Here is a 16368-nt window from a genome sequence, read left to right as displayed (position 1 = left end):
CCATAACTGGTACATATTTTAGGTATTGCCATAATTGGTACTCTTCCCCTATGAAGTATTTTGTTGCCTAATATTGAACTTGTGTATTGAGAAATCATTATCATGTTTGAAACTTTTTTACCTTTTGCGCTCAAATCAATAATTATAGCTTAATTATGTATTTTAGCAACGCAATATAAAGTTAAGTTGAATTCATAACAGAGATGTTTTCCTCTGTACGTACATGTTCGTCCTTATATCGTCGGTTTTGTGCGAAACTGGCACAACTTCGAGAAAAATGCGTTTGGAAATTAACGTCCAAAATTGCTTTTTAAATTTTCAGGAAAACAATTAAATTCAAAATTTCTAATGCTCATATCTTATGTCAATATAAAGAATTGAATGATAGATTCAGAGTTTAGTTGAAAGACACTTATGTAAATGTGAGAAAAATAATTAACTTTCATATATTCATTTGGTGGCCCTTAAAAGGGCCGTTTGTGGGATTATCTTTTGTCGAATTAATTTAACCTCCGAAACCGTACAGAGTGCGTCCCTGACGTTTCAGTGCATAGACGACATCCATGGCGGTAACGGTCTTTCGCTTGGCATGTTCGGTATAGGTGACAGCGTCACGGATTACATTTTCTAGGAAAACCTTCAGCACACCTCGGGTTTCCTCGTAGATCAGACCGGAGATACGTTTCACTCCTCCACGGCGCGCCAGACGACGGATGGCGGGTTTAGTGATACCCTGGATGTTATCACGAAGAACCTTGCGATGACGCTTAGCGCCTCCTTTTCCGAGTCCTTTGCCTCCTTTACCGCGGCCAGTCATTTTTTGGTAGTTCTTCTTTTAACGTATGTTTCAAACTGAGATAATAACGCACAGTTTGGTTGAGCTTTTATATGTTTTTGGATCAACGATTTTGACTATTTATTTAATTCTTGTTTCTTTGTATTGTAATGTACGTACAGGCAGAATAATTCTACTTCTCCTATATACCGTGGGATAGTTTTTGTTCTTTGTGTATGTGTTATGATTTACATACAGGCAAACTATTTCCATTTCCCCTACATCACATTAGTATGTAAAAGAATAGCAGATGTTCGTGTTTGAAAATTGGCGCGATGAAGCCGTTGCTGTTGAGACTATAAATAAGGCTAGTTGCCTGTTTTATGAGACTATAAATAAGGCTAGTTGCCTGTTTTAGCATCATCAGTTTAAAATTTCCGCTTCAGAAAGCTATCCGACGTTGTAAAACTTACTCGCTATGGCCCGTACCAAGCAGACCGCTCGTAAATCCACCGGAGGAAAGGCTCCTCGTAAGCAACTGGCCACAAAGGCAGCCCGCAAAAGTGCCCCGGCTACCGGAGGAGTGAAGAAGCCTCATCGTTATCGGCCAGGAACTGTCGCTCTTCGTGAAATCCGTCGTTATCAAAAATCGACTGAGCTTCTGATCCGTAAACTTCCGTTCCAGCGTTTGGTTCGTGAAATCGCTCAGGATTTCAAAACCGACTTGCGTTTCCAGAGCTCTGCTGTTATGGCTCTCCAGGAAGCTAGTGAAGCTTATTTGGTTGGTCTGTTTGAAGATACCAATCTGTGCGCAATCCATGCCAAGCGTGTGACCATCATGCCAAAGGACATCCAGCTGGCACGCCGTATCCGTGGAGAGCGTGCTTAAGCTTGCTTAAGAAAAACGCTATTTTGACTGATCTCAACTTATCCGTAAATGTACAAAAAACGGTCCTTCTCAGGACCAACAATTTTTTTTCAACAAGAGTCGATTTCAATTTTCAATCACAATTTTAACTTAAAATTTTATCTAGCTTTTTAAAATTCTTGCTATCGTTCAATTTGAATTTATAAACCCACTCCGGGGAGAGAAAACATCAAAAAAAACAGCACCGACATTTTAATTTCTTCCTAATTGCAAGTACAAACGGCGTCACACAACTAATTTATGAAAATTCTTGAGTGGATCGCGGAGATTCGCGGGTTCGAAACCCAATTTGTGGTTACCTAAGTTCCAATAGGTTGCCCGAAAACTGAGCCAAGTCAGTTTTGTTTTATTTTTACACAATTTTATGACGTTCTTTGTATTCTGGATCACACATAAAAAATAGTTATTTGAATGACTTCGATTCAACAGTATAGGCAAAAATTCGATTATTTCTCCTCAATCCAATACAATGGACCTTAAGATTAACAAAGGGATTGGATCAGTCCTCTAGTGTACGAAGAGTAGGGCAAATTCGAACTGCTGAGATATTGATGTTCAAAAAAAAAATCAACTAGGTACTGGGAACACCGAAATCATTTTTTTTTAACGATTAACAATATTTTATTTCTTATTATTTCAACAATTTCTGCTCTTTGTGCATTTTAATTGATAGTTTTCATTTTTGTTTTCATTTTGTTTGATGTTTTATTGTTTTTGTTTGCTTCGTTTGTTATTTCTCATTACATTTTAAGTGCTAAGCACATTTAGTTTTATATACACTATACCTTAATCTTAATATAGGCTAATCTACAAGTTACCGAGTTCGATACAGATTACACTGTGCTACAAATGAAAAAAAAATCACAGGAAGGTTGTGTGCAAAGCCACGACCGCAAGGTTGAAGTAGAATACTTTTACAAGAAAGATAACCCGGCTGCTTGCGTGTCAGTCATTTTTCCTAGTAAATAAATGTTGACCGCTCATTGGCAGTATTGAAAATTCTGTGCAAACGAAGTTGAAGTACTACTCAATTTCAGTTTGCACATATAAATACGACCTCACTGAACAGGAAAAGTACAAACTCTTTGCGGCGCAATCAAGTTTCAACAGTCAGAGTATATGTACATGTGAATTCAAATTAAGATAATTAACTTTTGGTTAAAGCTCAGAACAAGAAAATATTAAATCTTCAATTCATTTGTTTGGTTGTCCTAAAAATGGTTCGATTTCTCCTACCTCTAGTAGAAGGCCCTTCTCCAGCGTCCCAACCAGAGGTTGGACACGTGTTACCTCTGGCTGCTTTTAAATTGACCTCCGTACTGGTACTTGGTTTCTTCGATGCACTTCCCCCATGCTGGTCCTTCGCGCGTTTCCGAGCATCACGCTTGTATTTGGCGTTCATATATTTAGACATAGCACTGAATACACTTCCGATGGATTTCTCAATAAATTCAATAAATGCACTCGTAGTCTCTTACCCGAGAATAATAAAACACTTCCAAGAAATATTGCACTACTGCCCATAATTCAAAAATTGACTAATATGCCGTAGGCATCAAATCGAGAAAAACGCCTTTGAAAGTTTATTATCGGTACAACATATTTTGACTGCTCATGACAACTAACGAAGTTGAGTATGTCACCCTTCATATATGCTGGACCCTTGCCGTTGAGTTGAAACAGAGAAATCTGTAGAAAAATTCCATCCGCCACGTATTTTTAACACAGTAGCCGTTTTTTTTTTTCAATTATAAACGAAAGGTCAGTTGACAAAACGGTGTGCATTTCGGCTAATATCCATACGATGTGAATTATATCGTACTCGTTGGTGATGCAAATGGTTTTAAATTCAATAAAACAACACGGAAGCACAAGTGAGGATGAAAAGGACGACGAGACAATTGTTACGTGCGGCAATATAATAATATAACGAAAATATTATTATTCATGGTAATCTCTCAATCCACTTTCCTATTTTTTCTCATCAAATCCAAAATGAAATCTGAATCTTATCTTTATTAATAATACTCCTAATCAAAGAGCTAAATATCATTTTTTTAAATGTAATGGTTTATGACAGAAGGAAACAGTCACACGTTTTGATCATTGGGTTTCGCAGTACAACAAATAAATTCTTGTAGCATCAAATATTCTTCGTGAAAAAGTCAAATTTGATGCAATGGCCTTACGATCGCTCACCTGTCGCCAGTAACCACCAAGCTACAACACACTTTCGAAAGTTAGAAGAAACACAGTTCAGTAATAATACACTGGTTCGTGAACATGCCACAGGTTCAAATTGGATATTGGATATTAGCCAAATTCTCAATTATTCTGGATATTAGCCAAAATTGTTTCACGTTTGCTGCCTTCCCAAATGCATTTTTTGACAATCGGCTTCCGTAGGGACCTTGTTTAGGGTGTGTACCATCACGAGAAACTGTTTTCTCAATTTTGGTAAAAATGGCATATTAGCCAATTTTTGAATTATGGGCAGGACTAGTAAAAAGACAATTTCCACGTGTTGTAACGTGCTGGAGCACGAAATTTATGTCTGTGATAGAGAACCTTCACGTTCACGAGGCATGACTGGAGAAACGCGTCTAATAATGTGGTAAAATTTTTAATGTCTTTTTGTGCAAATTATTGTACTCAGACAAAAACCTGTTTTGAATTGGATGAATTTTTAGTGAATAAACGTTAACCGTTTGTTATTCAAAGTTGGTCATGCTGAACGCAGCCTTTGCGCTGCCCCTACAGTAGGAGTTTACTAAATAAAGTAAAAATTAGACAACTACAACAGAATTTGATTGCATCCCGCACAGAATGTCTGCTTGTGTTGATGCCAGAAAATTATTAACCTTCAATTATTTTTTTATTTGCCTTGAAAAAAGCATTTTGCGGTTCAAAATCGGTTGCTAATTACAACCTTTGAGCTGCCCTAACATTGGGGAAATTAAGATACACGAACAACATGCACTGTGGAAGCTATTTCACATTCAGTAAATTAGACGGGTGCGACAAATTTGAATTGCTAGGATGCAACCCAGAATACTTGCTTGCGTTGACAAAAATTATTAACTTTCAATGACTTGTTTATTTGCCTTCAAAAAGGCATTTCGATTTCCAAAATTGGATTTCCTGATGGCAATCTTCATGCTGCCCCAAAACGGGGGGAATAATGGCTGTCTGGCGACACACGCTGAGAAAAACCGCGCTGCTCCTGAGACGTGGTGACCAACCACAGGGCTAGTGCTGCTGCTAAGGAAAGACGACTGCTGTTGTCGCTGTCTAGAACTATTATGAGCGGCTCCGGCTGAAACAGGCTCTTATATAAGCCAAATAGCATGTTTTCAATTGCAAGGTATATAATCCTGTCGACCGTGCTTGGGAAGCAAGCATATAACGACCAATCAGAGGTCGAATTTTTCGTTTTGACAAGGCTTGACTATTTTCAATAGTACAATAGTGTGAATAATGAAATTACAATTATCTTTTTTTGGGAAGAATCTTAGAAGATTTTCCAATCTATTGCTGCAAGAACGAAGGAAATCCATCGAATACTAACCGATTTATTAGCATTTGAAATTGGACATATTTTTCACTTTTTTCGGTTTTAGATTTTCATTTCACATCCCTATGTAGCCGAACTTCCTGAGAGAAGTATTCTACTTCAAAAAATGCAAGAACTTCTGAAGTGACCTAGTGTAGGTTGTAGGTTTTGTTGAGTGTAACATTCGCTCATACTAGAAATTTTCCAAACACCCCCAAAATCTGAAGTTATGGTCAAAATACGGTTGGACCTCAGCGCATATAATTTTTTTTTTCTCAGTCATTTATCAACCGATTTTCGATATTTAAGCAGTTTTAAAAAAGGAACAAATAGAGCTTTCAAAACATATACAGTTTTTTACTAATATCAATAAAATATGTTGAGTTATTTGAGTTAAAATCTATTTTTTTAGATATTTTCACGCAATTTTTGCTATTTATTTTAAATTTGCTGTCTATTCTTGTAAGAAACATACCACAAATATACTATAATTTTGAAAATATATTCAATTTCGAATAGTAGAAAGTAGTTTTGTGGAAATCGGTTGATATTTGGCTAAGTTATATATTTTTTAAGAAAACCAGAATTTTTGGCTTCTATCGCACAATTATTTCAATTTTTTTTAATTTATGCAAGAATGTTAATGGTTACTCAAATATAAGCGAAAACCCATTTTCCATCACCTATCAGTATTTTTAAACCTTTCTTATGCCCATTTAGGACAATTTTCAACAAGCAAATTTTTTTTTTCAATTGATGCAAGACTGTTGGCGGTTACTCAAAGATGCGCGAAAACCTTTTTCCCATCACCTATCAGTATTTTTTAACCTTTCTTATGCCAATTTAGAGAAAATTTCAACAAGCAAAAAAAAATTTTTCTAATTGATTCAAGACTGTGAATTATTACTGAAGGATGCGTGAAAACATATTTTCCATCACCTATTAGTATTTATAAACCTTTCTTATGCCCATTTAGGACAATTTTCCCATTAGTTTCATTAATTTTAAAACTTACTACAAACATTTTTTTGAAGCAATTTATACCCCAAAAACAGTTGCTGTATCATTTATTTTCAATTTCAATACATTTTTAAAGTTACTTGATATCGAGGTAAAAGTTACGCTATATCGAGTTACGTTATATCGAGGTTGCCTTATATCGAGGTATGACTGTACTCCGAAAATTATAAGTTATGGTCAAAACCCTGTTTTTTACCTTAGCTCACATTGTTATGTTTAATACGGTTATTTTTCAACCGATTTTTTATATTTTGACTGTTTTGGAAAGAAAAAAAATTGAGCATTTGAAACATATAAATATGTCTAAAAAGTTTACCTATGTGTGATGAATAGTTTTAAAATAAATAAGATGGTTTATATAATTTTTTCAAATTTTATAGGATAATAGATATTTGTAGATTTCAGCGTAAAGGAAGGGTAACTGGTGGGGAGCCTGAGAATAAACCCATGCTTAGTTTTTGTCTAACAGATTGACATTTCACTTTAGTTTTTTCAGTATGATTTCTAAATATTAGTTCTGGATCCAGGGTGAGCCCCAAATACGTGACTTCCTATGTCCAGTCAGTTTGATTCCCTTCGATGGTTATTTTGCAGTTGTTCGGCGGTTGGAGTTTTGTAGATTTATTGTACGGAAACAGGATCACTTGCGTTTTACTATTGGTAATTATAACTTTCCAGGTTTTCATGTAATCAGCAATGGTGCAGATGTAATCTTGCAGTTTCCTTGTGGTAGCTTTGGTATTTCTTCCTTTGGCTATTATACAGGTATCATCCGCGTAAAGTAAAGATGGTAATTATCTGGTGGTTGTGGTATATCTGCGGTGTAAATATTGTATAGTACTGGACCAATGAAGCTGCCCTGAGGTACTCCTGCAGGGATGATGAATTCTCCCTCTTTCAGGTAGTTCTGAACAATTTTTGTTTATACCTTCGTGCCAGACATTGTCAAATGCCTTCTCTATGTCCAGTAACGCCATCACAGTGGATTTAGCAACAGATTTGTTACGCTCAATATAATTTGTAACACGAAGCAGTTGTTGTGGCGTCGAGCGGCCTTTCGTGAAACCAGTATCCTGTTATTGTTTATGTGTTGAAGTAGTCGATTCAGACGTAATCGCTCAAAAATTTTACTCATCGTGGATAGTAAGCTTATCGGGCGATAGCCAGGCCTTTGCCTGGTTTGCGTATGGGATTATTTTGGCACACTTCCAGGACGAAGGAAAGTATTGGAGGTTCATGCATTTGTTGAGAATGTCGACCAAGTGTGTGACTGCACGATTACTTAATAGGAGGATATTAAAAATTTGATTAAAGCTTGGGGCTTTCATTTTTTTTTTTTTGCAGTTTTTGATGACTAGTTTTGTCCCTTCAAGGGTGATCCTCTTATTGGGAGGGACATAATATCGATTGTTACGCAAGTTGTTTATAGTTTCCTGTACTACCGGCTCCATGAGGCTAGTTATTGCGTTCCCCAGACTATGTGAAGCTATGAAATGCTGGCCAATTGCCTCCGATTTTTTTTTAGATTAGACAGCAATAATGTATCCCCTTCTCCCAGAGGGGGAATTTGTTGGGGTTTTGTTTTCAGAATTTGTTCAATTTTCCAAAAGAGTTTGGAGCGGGTGTCCAACTTTTAGATGTCACCTTGAAATTTTTGATTTTTTATGTCATTTATTCTCTCACGAATTCCCTCTGTCAATCTATCTACAAGAAATTTTTCGTTCAAGCTCCCTGATCTTTGAAATTGTCTTACAGTGTTTCTTTTACGAATCAATTGCCTAGTTTCAATGTCAATTTGGAGAATACTCACAGTAGCAGAAATTTTTCGGGTGCATTCCTCTTCCGCTGCAATGATGGCTGCTTTCATATCCTCCAATGACCGGTCGATGTCGGCAGTGGTTACCAGATGTCAAAGTTCATACCCTACGCTGGAGTTCTGTCCAGTTGACGAAGTGATAGTCCTTCTTCAATTTCTTCGGTCGGGTTACAGGAGTACAGTTGAACTGGAGCGTGACTGGGTAGTGGTCGGAGCTTAATTCGGTTCGAGAATCTTCCGTTGACTATAAAAAACAATATTAACATACTGCCAATGCGAATTTTGCAAAGAACAAAAACAATTAACCACTTCATGTACATTGTTGGTAGTTCTGAAAAGGACTGATTGTTTTGAACCTAATTTTGGTTATTCCGTTGGACACTTACTTCTTGGCAGCCGCTTTCTTTGGGGCAGCTTTTTTGGCCGGAGCAGCAGTCTTCTTTGGCTTGGGAGTCTTTGGTTTCTTGGCCACGGTCTTGGATGGCTTTGTAGCCTTCTGTTTGGGAGCAGCAGCCTTTTTTACTCCAGCAGCCTTCTTAGCGGCTTTCACCAGCTTTCTTGGCAGCGGTGGCCTTTGGTTTCTTGGCAACCTTCTTCTTCTCGCCAGCGGGTTTCTTGGCCTTGGTTTCCTTCTTCGGTTTCTTGGCCTTCTTTTCGCCAGCCGGTTTCTTTGCATCGGCCTTAACCTTGAATGAACCGGATGCACCAGTTCCCTTAGTCTGGACCAGCTTTCCTTTCACACTAAGATTCTCTCGTAAAATCTTCCATGTAGTCGAATAACACAAGCCCAATTGCTGCGATCGGCGTCGAATTGACATTTCACTGCCTTCCGCTACACTGGCTGATACGGCAGTAATATTTTCTTCTGTACGCACTCTATGTATACGTGTTGGTGGGTGTATGTCCGACAGAGTAGAACTGAAAAATCAAAGAAATAGTTATCGGTTCCCGTTATACTCTACTAATTTTTTTTGGAAATAAATATTGAAATTCAGTCCGCAAATATATATTTATATATTTATAGATTTTCTAAATTTGAGAGTAGAACTGGTTTGAAATTTAGTCACAAGAGCTTGAATAGCTTGCTCAGTAGGTCGATTATGACGACCATAAAATGGTCGTAATGCGCGAAAAACATTTTTCACAGAGCACGAATTTTGGTAATAAAGATCGATTATTTGTGAGCGTTGTTCAGGCGTAAGTCTGTTCATGGTGAAATGGCAAACCAAACTGAGTACATTATACTTCGACAGCTGTCAGAATTCCCGCGTGAACTGTCAAATCTGAATACACGAAAAACCAAATAGCAAAAAAATCACCCTTTGCTTAACTTTTAGGTTTTCGAAATCTTAGAAAAGAGCGATAAAACGAATACGAATGATGAAACATCTTCCATTTCTTTGCTAGGTATACGTTTCCTATCTTCCGTGCTAGGGAAAACATTGATAAAGGTAAACAAACAGCTTTGAACGTGTGGAAAGATACTTTCCTGAAACTAAGCATTTGTTTAACATGAGAAGTTTCTCTAAACCATCAAGTATGTATAAACTATCTGCAGTTGAATAAAGGAATTAAGCAGATTTACATACAAATTAGTCTCAAAGTTACCGATATAAAAACTATGACTGGTGAGTTGTTAGAGAATAATGAATTTTTCATAGTTTTACTAGAAATATGATTGAAATGTATTATTTTTTTGAAAAACAAATATATTTTCTTCCCAATGTTGAAAATAACATACCCGAACTATTACTATAAGGCTTTGTTTATGAGCAATTTGAGACCTATGAAGTGGTACAAATCTCCCCATAAACCGCTCTATGGATTTTGAAGCATAAGTTTCAATACAAAAATAGTTTAAACTAAATTGCTATACAATTGTTTTATTACAATTTAATTCTGTGCAATATTTTGTATTAAATACATTAAAATTTTATGAATTCCTATTCATGTCATATGCCAACGTTTATAGCGCTATTGCATCTCTGTATGGTTAGGAGATAGGTACTACGCAGTTAGTCTAACCGAAATGTAATAGGTATATAATTTTCTTTATAACAAACATTAACCCTCTAGTGCCCAAGTTAATTTTTTAGACGGACTTCGGTAAAATCACTATGAATCTTTATAAACATTTTTTAAGTATTTATTGAAGCTTTTAGTGGTTTCACTGAAGTCCGGCACTGGGCACTAGAGGGTCAAATTGTCCTCAATGGTATAAAGAAAAGAAGTAGTATTCTTTCAGGGTGAACTAAGGTTGAACAAAAAGTGTCAGTTAATTACGTCAAGCTTAATGTAGAAAAAATCCAACTCATCATGCACAATGTTGTTCGTCCTGAAAAGGACGGTTTTGGTTTTTTTGATGGGAAATAGTCGCTTAAGCCTTTTTCTCGGTCTTCTTGGGCAACAGAACGGCTTGAATATTTGGCAAGACACCTCCCTGGGCAATGGTGACACCGGAAAGAAGTTTGTTCAACTCCTCGTCGTTACGAATGGCCAATTGCAGATGACGCGGGATAATACGGGTCTTCTTGTTGTCACGGGCAGCATTTCCTGCCAATTCCAAAACTTCAGCAGCCAAATATTCCATCACTGCTGCCAGATATACGGGAGCACCAGCACCGACGCGTTCGGCATAGTTTCCCTTTCGCAGTAGACGATGAATACGGCCTACCGGGAACTGGAGACCAGCACGAGACGAACGGGACTTTGCCTTTCCCTTAACTTTGCCTCCTTTACCGCGTCCAGACATTTTGTTGTAGCAGAGTTTTACTTTATCTTGTTCCTCAACTGAGAAATAGCGTTAAACATCGATATGACTGATGCCAACCACAGGGTAAAATTCCCTTAAATACCCTACAGGATGCAAAATAATGATGAGAGGGCTGGGCTACGTACGTATGAGAATGGAAGAATTCGGAAAAAGGGTGGAGCTTCACAAACGTTCTGTGCCTGCATAAAAAGGTGACTCACCGTCGCAACAGTATTAGTTTCTGTGAAGCACGCTAAACAAAAACATCTATCAAAATGCCACCAAAAACCAGTGGAAAGGCCGCTAAAAAATCTGGCAAAGCCCAGAAAAACATTACGAAAGGCGACAAGAAAAAGAAGAAGCCACGTCGTAAGGAGAGCTACGCCATCTACATCTACAAGGTCCTGAAGCAAGTCCACCCGGACACCGGAATCTCGTCGAAGGCCATGAGCATCATGAACAGCTTTGTGAACGATATTTTCGAACGCATTGCTGCTGAAGCTTCCCGTTTGGCTCACTACAACAAGCGATCCACCATCACTTCTCGCGAGGTACAGACCTCTGTCCGTCTGTTGTTGCCAGGAGAATTGGCCAAACATGCCGTCTCTGAGGGAACCAAGGCTGTCACCAAGTACACTAGCTCCAAGTAAATGTTTTAAATGATGCTCTTTAATCAATCGGCCCTTCTAAGGGCCACAAAAAAAGTAGCCGAAGGGAAAGTTGATTTTTCTCAATTCTGAATATAAAGGCGGAGATACTGACCACTATACTATCGCGCAATACAAAAAAATATATACAGTGAAATTTCGATTTTACCACAGTCAAAGAAACATCCTCCCGTGAGTCCAACGAAGCTGTGGACTTGGTAAAATGATAAATTTTAGTATTTTTCGTTAGATTTCACTGCTATGCAGCAAAAAATACTAAACTCCATTATTTTCTCGAATCCAAAGCTTCGCTAGTTTTGCCGGAAAGTGTTTTTTTGACCGTGATAAAATCAAAATACCACTATACGCTTGAAAAGAATTGAGAAAGGTAGTGCAATTCTTCAGTTATTTTTACGTGAACTTAACGTGAATGTATTTTATGAAAAAATGAAACAATTCAATAATGAAAAATTGGACTGCTACAAAATCTTTGAGACAATGCAAGCTGTTCATTTGATATTGCATTTCATGAAGTCGATGAAGTGGATAACCATCTACATCCTCAACAGCATAAACATTGCTTAAGTATCACAATGGTGCGAAATTACACTAATCCTACCAGTTAACATTATCTCTATTAACTGATTAGAGCTAAAAGTACCTAAATGCAATTTCCAGATCCGTCGTTTTCAGATTCAACTGAAATCGCTGACAGTGAAAATATGCAACCCTGGGTCACAACACCCAATTAAAAAGAGACAAACAGAACAATATATTTTAACAAAGCATCACTTAGTATATTGATTGGACTAGTTAGAGGGCATTGTCAAATCGAATTTTCTTCTTGAGGGCTAATAATGACAATAAAACTGAAATCTATGCAGCTATTGAGCGCTGAACAATCTCGACGACAATTTTTCGACGTCGCTATCTTAGGCCCTTTTGAAACGTGGTGTACAAAATGCATGTAAAACTTCACAGCACTTCTGAAAAGTTCTAGTGATGATAATAACCTTTATTAGGAGTTCGAAGTTCATTCTGTCAAAGCCGCTCTTCATAAATGATAACGAAATTGTTCCTGAACTTGGTGCAAGAGTCATTCACAGTTGAGAAACAACCAGTTGTATTTCAATTAGAGATTTCTGATATATTGAAATGGGGTATTAAAGTTGATCCTCTAAGGAGTCTAAATTTTAGTCGAATTGAGTAAACTTATACTGAGAAACCATGGCCCAAAAGTTATCTGCAGAATATCAAAAACGTAGAGTAGTAGAACCCTCCCAGCTGGTCTCGAGGTACGATGCTGGTCTTACAAGCCAGTCGGCGTAGGTTCGAGTCTCGGCTCGGGAGAGACTGTTTGTCAGTAGGATCGTAGCGCTAGCCCCGCAATTGTCCTGTACACTTAACAGTTGGCTGCGAAGTATAATAAACAGAAGGTCGAGTTCCGAATCGGAATGTAGCACCAAGGCTTTGGTTTGCTTTTAGAGCAGTAGAAACAGTAGAAGTAGAAAATATGTAAAATTACTACATCGATGCGGAATCGAGGATTTGTTTGGATCAGTTGAATATTCAGATCTTCATTCAAATTGTTGTTGGCCCTGAAAAGGGCCTTTTGTTGTGTAATATGAGATCAAACGGAAGCCGATTACCGCCTTAAGCACGTTCACCACGGATGCGGCGAGCCAATTGGATGTCCTTGGGCATGATTGTCACACGTTTGGCATGGATTGCGCACAGATTGGTATCTTCAAACAGGCCAACCAGATAGGCTTCACTAGCTTCCTGCAGAGCCATAACGGCCGAGCTCTGGAAACGCAAATCGGTTTTGAAGTCCTGGGCAATTTCACGGACCAAACGCTGGAACGGAAGCTTGCGGATCAGAAGCTCAGTCGATTTCTGATAACGACGGATTTCACGCAGAGCAACAGTTCCTGGACGATAACGATGAGGCTTCTTCACTCCTCCGGTAGCCGGGGCACTTTTACGAGCTGCCTTTGTGGCCAGTTGCTTACGAGGAGCTTTTCCACCAGTGGATTTACGAGCGGTCTGCTTTGTACGAGCCATTGTAGATTTAGTTCACCAGTAAAACGATCACTTTGAGAGTTAAACGATTAATGACGAAAAAATTCATTTTGGCCTCTTTTATACTGCACCCTATTCCACTGTTCAACCAATCAGGAATGAGAAATATCGGAAGTTTCTTACCCTATCAGGTATAAAAGCGACTAAAGGTCGGGTTTGGCATTAGTTTCGTTCGTTCGTTCAAGCGTTCAATACACAGTAAAAATGACTGGTCGTGGTAAAGGAGGAAAAGGACTCGGAAAGGGAGGCGCCAAGCGTCATCGCAAAGTTCTTCGTGATAACATCCAGGGTATTACCAAGCCCGCTATTCGTCGTTTGGCACGTCGTGGAGGTGTCAAGCGTATTTCGGGTCTAATCTATGAGGAAACTCGTGGTGTGCTGAAGGTTTTCCTGGAAAACGTCATTCGAGATGCTGTCACTTACACTGAACACGCTAAGCGCAAGACCGTCACCGCCATGGATGTCGTCTATGCACTGAAACGTCAGGGACGCACTCTGTACGGATTTGGAGGTTAAATAATTCGAACTACACAACAAAAAGGCCTTTTTCAAGGCCACAACATAATAAATGAGGGTTTACTTGAATGTAAGCGTTAATAGTAGGGGTGGGTGAAACGGCTCTTTTGCAAAAGCGGCTCTGAACCGCTAACTCACGGTTCTGAACCGACTCATGGTTCACTAGCGTTGGCAGTTCGTGTTGTCTCGGTAAATTTCGGGTTCGCGCGAACCAAACAGTTTTGGTGCGCTCAAAGAACCGTGGTTCTTTTTCGAGAGCCGTTTGTTCTTTCGCTCTTTTTTAAGAACCGGTTCATATGAACGGCTCGTGAGCCGTTCGCCCATCCCTAGTTACCAGCCTCCGCTTAAAAGGGTTTTGAGAATGTTCACGTATAGGTGTTTATTTATGTTTTATGTTACCCTATTTATATCCATACCACCCAACGATTAGTTGTTTACCTTATGGACGTGACACCCACACATCATGTTGGTATATCCTGTCACCAGGTTGAAATGCAGCCGTGATGGACGAAAAAAGAAACCTAGCGCGAGACAATCTTTTATTTATTTGTTTATTTGGCAAGGGCAATGACCTGTGGATTGATCGTAGTGGATCAGCCAGCATAAAACCTCAAATACGTAACACATTGAAAGCGCAGAAATGAGCTATTAGACTGCAGTGAACATGAACTTGAATAATAGATATAATAGAATAATAGAGTCACAGCAACGCTCCCTGTTAGGACCACTGCCAACTTACATAGGTTATTCTGTCATTATTTCTTAGATTAGCTTAATTTAAACCAGTGATTGGAATTACGTACGTTTCATCTAATCCAAATTTGGGACAAATATGAGACATGACAGTTTACAACTTCTTATTAAATGTAAAGGATCCTTTTCCTGAACATTACATTATCGTAGACATTAATCGGCAAGCATCTCTGAACCTAACCAAAATTAATGATTTGCGCTTCGATTACGTTTTGTATACCAGTTTGTCGTTGATGGATCTTATAAGATTGTTCAATATTATACTAGAACTTTGTTTTAGATAATGTAGTCTTTTGTGGTGACGTTTGGTACAGGTCTTCTAGATTGGTAAACATATTCGATCACAGAGAGAATGCTCTGTTTGTGTGGGCAGCTAGCTTGTTTTTAAGGAATAAGTTGTATCTTCCGTTGACTGTAAGAAACAATAACATAATGCATTTGCGAATGTTGCAAAGACCAAAACAATTAACCACTTCATGTACATTGTTGGTAGTCCTGAAAAGGACTGATTGTTTTGAACCAAATTTTGGTTATTCCGTTGGACACTTACTTCTTGGCAGCCGCTTTCTTTGGGGCAGCTTTTTTGGCCGGAGCAGCCTTCTTTGGCTTGGGAGTCTTTGGTTTCTTGGCCACGGTCTTGGATGGCTTTGTAGCCTTCTGTTTGGGAGCAGCAGCCTTTTTTACTCCAGCAGCCTTCTTAGCGGCTTTAGCAGGAGCTGCCTTGGCCTTCTTCTCACCAGCTTTCTTGGCAGCGGTGGCCTTTGGTTTCTTGGCAACCTTCTTCTTCTCGCCAGCGGGTTTCTTGGCCTTGGTTTCCTTCTTCGGTTTCGTGGCCTTCTTTTCGCCAGCCGGTTTCTTTGCATCGGCCTTAACCTTGAATGAACCGGATGCACCAGTTCCCTTAGTCTGGACCAGCTTTCCTTTCTCGACACCCGATTTCAGGGCCTTCTTTAGAAACGGAGCCAACTTGGCGACATCGCATTTGTAGTTGGCTGCGATGTACTTCTTGATGGCCTGCAGTGAGGATCCGTTACGTTCCTTGAGAGTCTTGATCGCGGCCAGAACCATATCGTTCACTGGTGGGTGAGTCGATGGCTTCTTCGGTTTCTTGGCGTCTCCCTTGGGCGCTTTAATTTTCTTTGGTGCCTTGGCCGGAGAGGCAGCAACCGGAGCAGCAGCAGGAGCAACAGTATCAGCCATTATATTTCTTTTTTAGGTTTTCGAAATCTTACAAAAGAGCGATAAAACGAAACACGAATAATGAAACATCTACCCTGACTTTGCTAGATATACGTTTCTGTCGTCCGTGCTAGGGAAAGCATTGACGAAGGTAAACAAACAGCTGTGAACGTGTGGAAGATACTTTCCTGACATGACTATTTAAAATCTTCTAATTGTTCGAAACTGAGCATTTGTTTAACATGAGAAGTTTCTCTAAACCATCAAGTATGTATAAACTATCTGCAGTTTAATAAAGGAATCGAAAGATTTAAGCAGATTTCCATACAAATGAGTTTTAAAGTTAC

The 16368-nt window shown here is 38.8% G+C and overlaps 5 protein-coding genes and 1 pseudogene across 6 annotated transcripts; 2 read left to right on the top strand and 4 right to left on the bottom strand.

The window, feature by feature from the left end:
• Positions 1 to 477: 477 nt before the first annotated feature.
• LOC129733215 (histone H4) lies at positions 478 to 820 on the bottom strand. Its single transcript, XM_055694884.1, has one exon. It carries the CDS (start codon positions 815 to 817, stop codon positions 506 to 508), a length of 312 nt encoding a protein of 103 aa, XP_055550859.1. The 5' UTR covers positions 818 to 820; the 3' UTR covers positions 478 to 505.
• Positions 821 to 1214: 394 nt separating this feature from the next.
• On the top strand, positions 1215 to 2134 carry LOC129733018 (histone H3). Its single transcript, XM_055694562.1, has one exon. It carries the CDS (start codon positions 1254 to 1256, stop codon positions 1662 to 1664), a length of 411 nt encoding a protein of 136 aa, XP_055550537.1. The 5' UTR covers positions 1215 to 1253; the 3' UTR covers positions 1665 to 2134.
• Positions 2135 to 8474: 6340 nt separating this feature from the next.
• On the bottom strand, positions 8475 to 9751 carry LOC129720532 (histone H1-II-like; annotated as a pseudogene).
• Positions 9752 to 10185: 434 nt separating this feature from the next.
• On the bottom strand, positions 10186 to 10859 carry LOC129733134 (histone H2A). Its single transcript, XM_055694748.1, has one exon. It carries the CDS (start codon positions 10842 to 10844, stop codon positions 10470 to 10472), a length of 375 nt encoding a protein of 124 aa, XP_055550723.1. The 5' UTR covers positions 10845 to 10859; the 3' UTR covers positions 10186 to 10469.
• Positions 10860 to 11099: 240 nt separating this feature from the next.
• LOC129733160 (histone H2B) lies at positions 11100 to 11494 on the top strand. Its single transcript, XM_055694784.1, has one exon. It carries the CDS (start codon positions 11120 to 11122, stop codon positions 11492 to 11494), a length of 375 nt encoding a protein of 124 aa, XP_055550759.1. The 5' UTR covers positions 11100 to 11119.
• A 3329-nt stretch (positions 11495 to 14823) lies between these two features.
• LOC129732959 (histone H1-like) lies at positions 14824 to 16083 on the bottom strand. Of its 2 annotated transcripts, none has more exons than XR_008729395.1 (2): positions 15313 to 16083; positions 14824 to 15254 (listed from the first exon to the last, which is right to left on the bottom strand). XR_008729395.1 is itself a non-coding variant. In XM_055694447.1 (2 exons), the coding sequence occupies exons 1-2, from the start codon at positions 16040 to 16042 to the stop codon at positions 15227 to 15229; spliced, it is 678 nt and encodes a 225-aa protein (XP_055550422.1). In that variant the 5' UTR covers positions 16043 to 16083; the 3' UTR covers positions 14824 to 15226. The 2 variants fall into 2 exon arrangements, 1 of the variants encoding a protein (XP_055550422.1); XM_055694447.1 differs by having other exon boundaries at positions 15393 to 16083.
• Between the last annotated feature and the right edge of the window lie 285 nt (positions 16084 to 16368).

This window comes from Wyeomyia smithii, chromosome 1 (assembly GCF_029784165.1).
Source record: "Wyeomyia smithii strain HCP4-BCI-WySm-NY-G18 chromosome 1, ASM2978416v1, whole genome shotgun sequence".
Classification (NCBI taxonomy): domain Eukaryota; kingdom Metazoa; phylum Arthropoda; class Insecta; order Diptera; family Culicidae; genus Wyeomyia; species Wyeomyia smithii.
This window is presented reverse-complemented; position numbering and strand designations above follow the sequence as displayed.